The sequence below is a fragment of the Melitaea cinxia genome, chromosome 28 (genome assembly GCF_905220565.1).
Source record: "Melitaea cinxia chromosome 28, ilMelCinx1.1, whole genome shotgun sequence".
Classification (NCBI taxonomy): Eukaryota; Metazoa; Arthropoda; class Insecta; order Lepidoptera; family Nymphalidae; genus Melitaea; species Melitaea cinxia.
Window position 1 is genome coordinate 6316926 of NC_059421.1, and position 8964 is coordinate 6325889.

General features: G+C 46.6%; 1 protein-coding gene across 1 annotated transcript; it reads left to right on the top strand.

Moving 5' to 3' along the window:
- Positions 1-552: 552 nt before the first annotated feature.
- Positions 553-6063, top strand: LOC123667441. Its single transcript, XM_045601338.1, has one exon. The coding sequence runs from the start codon at positions 553-555 to the stop codon at positions 6061-6063; it is 5511 nt and encodes a 1836-aa protein (XP_045457294.1).
- Positions 6064-8964: the final 2901 nt, after the last annotated feature.

Here is an 8964-nt window from a genome sequence, read left to right on the forward strand (position 1 = left end):
GGGTCCGATCGGCTGGTGCTCCGCAAAGGGCGGGGCCAAGATGTACCGTTATCAAACGGGTCCGTTAGATTGGTACTCCGCAAAGGGCGGGGCCAAGATCTACCGTTATTGACCGTCCGATTAGGTTGGTACTTGTCGCCAACATGTACCGTTATGTTGCCCACTCTCCTAGAAGCAGGTCTGTGATTGGTCAACGCAAATGGCGTGACCAAGACCTACCGCCATTGGCCCGTTGCAAAGGCGCGGGAAAAGTACTAGCCATCTCCCGTTATGCGGCTGTTACCAGGGTGTGGGAAACGCTATATAACGCGTTTCCCAGCAACAGCCAGTCACTCTCAAACGAACATTCGCCGCACTCAAACAAGAACAAGGAAGAAATAAGAAATAAAGAAATAAGAACCGAGGAAACAATTGAAGTTTAATTAAGAAGCTTTGCAACCTCAATAGTGTTTGGTCCTTCGAAAATCGGATAAGAAGTGTGGTGCTTTCGCCATACTTAATAGTGTTTGGTCCTTCGAACGTCGGATACAGAAAAAAGAAAAAATCAGTGTCATGGCAAATTACACAAGAAGCCGCAAGAACAGATCAGAATCGGGAATCGGTGAATCGGAACGCGCCTTACAAGCAAATTCTGCCACCTTTCAACAGATCCACGAAGAATCTCCGAGATCACCATCAACAGCCGTAGAAACAATATCACAAGGAAGAGCAATAGAAAAATCGCTAGTGCGAATTTCTATGGCACCCCCGGCGCCCCTCGCCCCGCTAGAAGGAGATAGCGCACAACCGTCGACGTCACAGCGGACAGAGACGACACAGTCTTGTAGGCCTCCATCGCCTACAGCTACTGTGCGCTCTCGGCGCTCGACAAACAGCGCTATAGCCCGCATTAGATTGGCCGAGTACGAGGCTGAAAAGCAACTAGCGGAGCTCGAAGAAAGGCGCCTGAACATACAGAAAAATCTAATCAAAAGGCGATTAGAAGCGAACATCTCGGCGATAGAAGCGGATGAAGCGGCGACCATAGACGAAAATGAAATAGTCTGCGAATGGATCGATAAGAGTCAAGCTACCAACCAACCACAGGAGCCAGACGTACAACCTCCCATCGCAACAGAAGTGCGGGGGGAGGAGCGGATGCAACAAAGAGGGGAAGGGATCGAACAGCTGGCAAACGTGTTAGAGAAGATGATCCATTCCAGACCGCCGCCGCGACAGACGTCAGACCTCCCGCCATTCAACGGTAGCATTATGGAGTGGCTTCCCTTCAAGGCGGCTATGGAGGATTCAACGCGACTGTATAAGTTCAGCGCAACAGAGAATCTTCTCCGACTAAGAAATAGCCTCCGAGGGGAAGCAAGAGAGATAGTGCTCTCTCAGCTATACACGGCAACTCACCCGGATCTTATTATGAAGACGCTGGAAATGAAGTATGGCCGGCCCGAATACATCGTAGATAAGGCGATGGAAGATCTAAAGAGACTTCCGAGGGTCGGCAGCTCCAGCGGGGAATTGAACGAGTTAGCCGTCAAGCTCCAGAACATCGTCTACACAATGAAGAGTGTAGACAAAAGAGGTTATCTCCAGAATCCGCTATTAATAAGGGACGTCATGGAGAAGCTTAGCCCGCATTTAATAAGCAAATGGGCGGAACACGCGGCGGTGAATGAAGAGAGAATCGCCCGTGACAACGAGATAACGGTGCTCGCAGAGTTCTTGATGGCGGAAGCAGACAAGCTGCTACGTTTCACGCACACCAGTAGACACGGCGCTTCAGGGTTTCTCAGAAGGGAGCGACCAACAACGAAGAGGACCGTGGTTAAAGAAAAGGTATTTACTACCAGTGAAGCTACGCGTGAAGAGCAATCGGTCATGTGTTTCCGATGCAAGTCGACGAGTCACTATACCCCGTTGTGTCCGCAGCTAAAGAAACTCACTACGAATGAAGTGTGGAAGTGGGCTAAGGAACAGCGGCTATGCTTTAGATGTATGAAGCGGAAACATAGCAGAGCCACATGCCAGGCAAAACCCTGCGGAGTCGATGGATGCAAGATGCCACACCACGCCATTTTGCACAAAAAAGCGGAAGTTGTTCCTAAAGAGGAAGAACCGTGTGCAGAACAGAGCACACCGGCGACAATAATGAATGTCGCAACGAAGTCAATGCCAGGAACCGTGTTACTGAAGACCTGCAAGGTAAAATTAAGTGGTCTACGGGGGGAGGTCATCACGGACGCGCTCCTCGACGAAGGGTCTACAGTAACGTTGATCGACGAAGACCTGGCATACGAGATCGTCAAAGGGGGTCCGAAGAAGCCGCTCAAGCTTAAAGGTATCAATGAAGATCGACGAGTGAGCAGCGCAACAGTAAAGTTCCACATCCAAGGCGTACACGAGGATGTGAAACATGAGATTACAGCAAGAACGGTCAAAGGGTTGCAGCTGTGTCGGCAGCGAGTACCGGATAATTTGACTCGATATAAACATCTACGAGGCGTCGTGAGACACACCGTTAACGAAGACGTCAAGCCTCGGATGTTGATCGGTGCTGACAACTGGCACCTGATTGTGTCGAGACAACTGCTTACCGGTAAACACAACGAACCAGCCGCATCGAGAACCATGCTGGGATGGGTGATCCACGGTTCAGTGCCCGAAAGGATTATAATGCAGAAAGAAGAATCTGTGCTCCACGTGTTCACTCCAGCCAGCGATGTGCAGCTGCAAAGGCTCGTCGAGAAACACTTCGACGTCGACTCACTAGGAATAACGAACAAAACTCGAGTCAGTGAGAACGACAAGAGAGCGGAACGGATCCTAAAGGAGACGATCAAACGAAAAGGCGATCAGTTCGAGGTCGGGTTACCATGGAAAACCGACAACCTAGTACTACCCGACAGCTACGAATACGCGCTCAAGAGACTTCGCACTCTCGAAAAGAAAATGAGCAAAGAGCCCGCATTCAAAAGGGAATACGGGAAGCAAGTCGCGAATCTCATCGGTAAGGGCTACGCAAAGGAATGCGACGGTAGCGAACAAGGAAGCAGCGTCAAGTGGTACCTGCCGCACTTCGCCGTCGTCAACATAAACAAGCCAGAACGGGTACGGATGGTGTTCGACGCAGCGGCCAGAGTTGACGGCGTGAGCTTGAACGACTGCCTTCTGGAGGGACCGGATTTGCTAGCATCATTGACCGGTATATTATTCGGGTTCCGCGAGAAGAAGATTGCGGTCACGGCGGACATCGAGGAAATGTTCCTAAGAGTGAAGATCCGCCCCGAAGATCAACCGGCACAGATGTTCCTGTGGCGAGACGGTCCCAATGAGAAACCGCGCATATTTAAAATGACGTCAATGATATTCGGAGCGTCGTGTTCACCGTTTCTCGCTCACAGCGTGAGAAACTACAACGCTTCCGAATTTGAAGACGAGTACCCCGAGCCAGCGCGAGCCATAAAGGAGAAACACTACATGGATGACTACTTAGACAGCTTCGACGACGAAAACAAAGCGGTCGAAACGATACGGGACGTCATGCGAATACATGAAAGGGCTAACTTTAACCTCCGGGGATGGAACTCGAACAGCACAAAGGTGCTCGAGAGTATACCGGAGGTTAAGAGGTCAAAGAACTCAGACGTCCGACTGACGGCGCACCAAATGGAGAAGACTCTCGGGCTCAGATGGAACCCGAGAGAGGACACTGTCGGCTTCAATACGGACATCAAAAGAGTCCCGGAAGCCGTCAAAACTCAACGTAGAGTGCCGACAAAGCGGGAGGCACTAAGCGCCGTCATGTCTATCTACGATCCGCTAGGACTCATCAGCCAGTACACCGTGGTAGGGAAGATAATCCTACAAAGGCTGTGGCTGAAGAAGGTGCAATGGGACGAAGAGCTCCCAAGCGACGAAGCTGAAGAGTTTCAGCAGTGGGTAACCGGTCTAGAAGACATCTCCGCCCTGGCTCTGCCGCGATGCTACAGTATGGAGATAGCACCGGGGTCAGAGGTACAGCTGCACGTGTTCAACGACGCTAGTGAACAAGCCTTTGCGACGACAGCCTACTGGAGGATCCGTCACGGGGACGGCGCCATAGAAGTAGCGCATGTCATGGGAAAAGCAAAGGTGGCGCCGTTAAAGCTGTTAACGATACCGCGGCTAGAACTGCAGGCGGCGGTTACTGGAGCTCAAATGGCCAGTGTAATAGTTAAAGAACATACATGGAAACCGAGCAAGATGGTTTACTGGACCGACTCCAAAACGGTGCTTCATTGGATCCGAAACGAAGACAAGAAGTACACACCGTTCGTGGCACACAGGCTTGCTGAAATCGCCGAGTTATCACATAGAGACGACTGGCGATGGATATCAACAGACGACAACGTAGCAGACGACGCTACGCGCATTGGAACCAGACGGATAAGCAGAACGGACCGCTGGTTCAATGGACCTTCGTTTTTGAGAACGCCTGAGGAAGAGTGGCCTACAATGATACCGGACGGTGAGCGATGCGACGAAGTAGTGTACAGTACGTCAGAAGGGAGTACTAGCGATGACGTCACGCTACCCGATATCAGCCGGTTCTCATCGTATAAGAGGCTAATAAGAGCCACGGCCATGGTACGATTATTCATCGAAAGGCTCAAAGAAAAACAGAGAGACATCCCGTTGCAAGTAGCGCACATGAAAGACGCCGAAGCGAGGTGGATACGACAATCTCAAAAGGAGTCATTCGGCGATGAGTTAAATAGGTTAAAAACAAAACAGCCGCTTCGTAAAAACAGCAAGCTTACGAAGTTGGACCCGGAAATAGAAGACGGCATCTTAAAAGCGAGAGGACGCATTGGAGCGTCAACGGTAACAACACACTCCAACCGACCAGTGATATTAGACGGCGGGCACTCCTTCACAAGGTTACTGATAGACAACGGACATCGGAACGCCGGGCACGCGAATAACGAGCGCGTAGTAAATGACCTACGCCAACGGTTCGTTATATTTCGCCTGCGACCGACAGTAAGAAAGATAGCAAAGAGCTGTCAGTTCTGTCGGGTGTACAAAGCGACGCCTAGGCGTCCACCGAAGGGAGACCTACCTGCGGGACGAATTGATCCGGGGCACCGCGCATTTACATACTGTGGTGTGGACTACTTCGGTCCCTTGACGGTAACCATTGGAAGGAGGCACGAGAAGAGATGGTGTGCACTGTTCACATGCCTAACAACGCGAGCAGTGCACCTAGAGATCGTACCGTCTCTATCAACGGACTCGGCAATTATGGCGTTGCGACGAATGGCCGCCAGAAGAGGCTGGCCGCGAGTTATTTACTCCGACAACGCCACGAATTTCCGAGGCGCCGATGTCGAGCTACGAGATTGTTATCGAAAATGGATCCCCGAGCTCCGGAACTACTGTCTACAATATGAGACAGAATGGCGATTCATACCACCGGGGGCGCCACACATGGGAGGCGCATGGGAACGATTGGTGCGCTCTGTTAAAGCGGCGCTCAGTACAACGCTGAAGGAGAAATCTCCGAAGGAGGAAGTGCTTCAGACACTACTCACGGAAGCAGAGTACAGCATAAATGCGAGGCCGCTGACGCACGTTCCAGTAGACTACGAAGAAGAAGAAGCCTTGACTCCAAATCACTTCTTAATGGGGTCGTCGACAGGCCTGCCTAGGACGGGGCCGTGTACCGAAGCGGATCGCAGCACATGGCGGCGATCACAGGCGATGGCGGACCAGTTCTGGAGACGATGGCTCAGGGAGTACCTGCCGACACTCATACCAAGAGGGCAATCGAGGACGGAGGGACCGCAGCTGCAGCCGAACGACCTCGTCATGATCGTCGACGGCACGCTGCCACGCAACACATGGCCCAGGGGGATCATCGTACGAGTGTATCCGGGACCAGACGGCGTCGTCCGAGCGGCCGACGTGCGAACCAAGGGAGGTGTGTTCCGGAGACCTGCAACGAAGATCGCCGTCCTGCTGAGGGGAGAGGCTGCGAAGAGTCTACGCCGGGGGGAGAATGTTACGGACGGCTTACGTCACAATTGATTGTTTTTGTTAGTTATAAGTAGGCTAATAAAATAAAGTATTAAGTAGTACGTAAGATACATAGATATAAGTAAATTGTATCTTAGACATTAAGCTATGTAATCATATTGTAAAAATAATGTAAGAGTAAGACGAATGTATGCGAGAAAACAGGAGATGGCAACAGGCACGAGAGAGAGAGAGAGGGCAACAGTATGAAATAGACATACGGGCCAGAAAGTGAGGCAAAACACCCCTTCTACCAAACGCGGGCTGAAGTTGGTACTTGTCTCAAACGGGTCCGATCGGCTGGTGCTCCGCAAAGGGCGGGGCCAAGATGTACCGTTATCAAACGGGTCCGTTAGATTGGTACTCCGCAAAGGGCGGGGCCAAGATCTACCGTTATTGACCGTCCGATTAGGTTGGTACTTGTCGCCAACATGTACCGTTATGTTGCCCACTCTCCTAGAAGCAGGTCTGTGATTGGTCAACGCAAATGGCGTGACCAAGACCTACCGCCATTGGCCCGTTGCAAAGGCGCGGGAAAAGTACTAGCCATCTCCCGTTATGCGGCTGTTACCAGGGTGTGGGAAACGCTATATAACGCGTTTCCCAGCAACAGCCAGTCACTCTCAAACGAACATTCGCCGCACTCAAACAAGAACAAGGAAGAAATAAGAAATAAAGAAATAAGAACCGAGGAAACAATTGAAGTTTAATTAAGAAGCTTTGCAACCTCAATAGTGTTTGGTCCTTCGAAAATCGGATAAGAAGTGTGGTGCTTTCGCCATACTTAATAACTTTTATGTACTTATTTAAAAACCAATCAACAGAATTAAAAAAAATCAAGAACTAGAAAAAATATATAAAATTCAACATTTTTTTCTCAAATTGTCTTGCTTCTATACTATCCGAAGGAACTTCGTTACTACCTGGTGTCCCATGACACATATTTTCTATTTTCGATTTGAAGATTTCAGAACTTTAATTTTTTATGAAAAATTTAAAAAGCTAGCAATTAAGTACGTGCGTAAGCGCCGACACGTGACTGGAGTTTACTCATTAAGTATGATACAGTGATTGAAATATATATATATTTTTCGCAAGAGGCGTTGCTCGCTAAAACGACACACTCACGACAGGTTAGCGTTACAGTTTCTCATGATTTCCCGTCCTATATTTTTATACTACGAGACTTGTATCATTTCTTAAGCAGTAAAAATTCTACCTTCAAAACTCACACGGCCATTGTAAGATACTGATTTACAGAAAACGTACTTACTGTAGTTAATAATATAACACAACTTCTAATTCCATTAATATACATTTTTTTACTTATTTTTAAAATTATATTTGTAATTATTGTATGTGAAACGTGAAAAGTAATTAATTTTTAATTACTTTGAAATAATAATAACTCTTTATTGTACACCAAGATAAGGAACAATGGGGAAAGAAAAAAATATACAACAAATAATTATAAAAGTCGACCTTATCGCTAAAGAGTGAAACTTACTTTTTGAAACAGTGTTATTACCTATTGCAATTTAAAAGTGATATAATTAATAATCATTGTTTGTATTTTATGAGTGTTAATCCCAGTCGATAATGCGACACAAGTTAGATGGTCAATGGCGCCCATAAACTGCAATATCTGCCAGTTTAAAAAACTCACAAATACCAGAAGCATTGCAAGCGCATTGCCGATGCTATCCCCAATCTCCCACACGAGCTCTAGTCACCTTACTCAACAAGAACACAACACTGCTTGAAAACTGTATTATTTAGCTGTGATCTTCTGTAAGGTCGAGGTCCTACTCCAGTCGGGCTGCTCCATATTTTGAGCAGGAAATTTCCTGCTGTGCCCTACCTACTTCAGTTAGGCACCAACCTAAATAGCAATTGAAATTTTTCTTTCAACAGAAGGTACTGACTGTACCTATCTGCTTTATTTATAATAAATTTATAAAATTAAAAGGATATATTTGTATTCGTCCATGTGGAATTTAACAAAAAAAAGTTATTGTTCAGTTCGCAGAGTTAGAAAATAAATAAATTTCTTAAATAAAAGTAGCCTAGTTTACTCCCTACTACATCAGCTATCTGCCAGTAAAAGTCCCGTCAAAATTGGTCCAGTTGTTTCAGAAATTAGTCAACGTTTTAAAAAATGTTATTTTTGTATATGTACCGTATGTAAATCTATATTATATGCATTTAGTAAAAAGCGGTTATTTTAATATTACAAACAGACACTTCAATTTTATTTATTTGTATAGATTACAAGCCTCTATAACTAATCGAATAACCCACATTGAACGAACGTGAAACGTATGTTCTTTCGTTAAATAAAGAATTTTAAATGTATACAAATAAGTCTTCATCATCATCATCATCACTACAGCCTATTGCAGTCTACAGCTGGACATAGACCTCCACAAGTTCACGCCAAAAATGGCGTGAACTCTTTGTGTGCTGCCCATAGTCACCACTCTGGGCAGGCGGGTTGGTGACCGCAGAGCTGACTTTTTCACACAAATAAGTACGAAATATTAATTAGAAAATTCTTGTTACCTATAATACTTATTATAATAGTCTTATTTGTCTTGTTGTAGAAATTACAATAACTCGTTTGTTTGAAATATTACGTTTCAAAGTTTTCGAACTACCCTCACAAAATGAAATTTAAAAAACTACTCGATAACATAGTGTTAATAGAAATTGGCTAATGCGCAGTCACGTGATCCCCTTAAATAGCAAATATGTTTTTTTAAGACCATACAGAATTACAAATTGTCGAGTTCTGGGCGTTTGTGCCTACGCATTGTTTCCAGATAGTAGATCGATCCTTTTGTGTCATCATCATTAAGTGTAAGGCAAATAAATAAAGGGATAAAGACATATTTACTCAATAAAATTTAATTT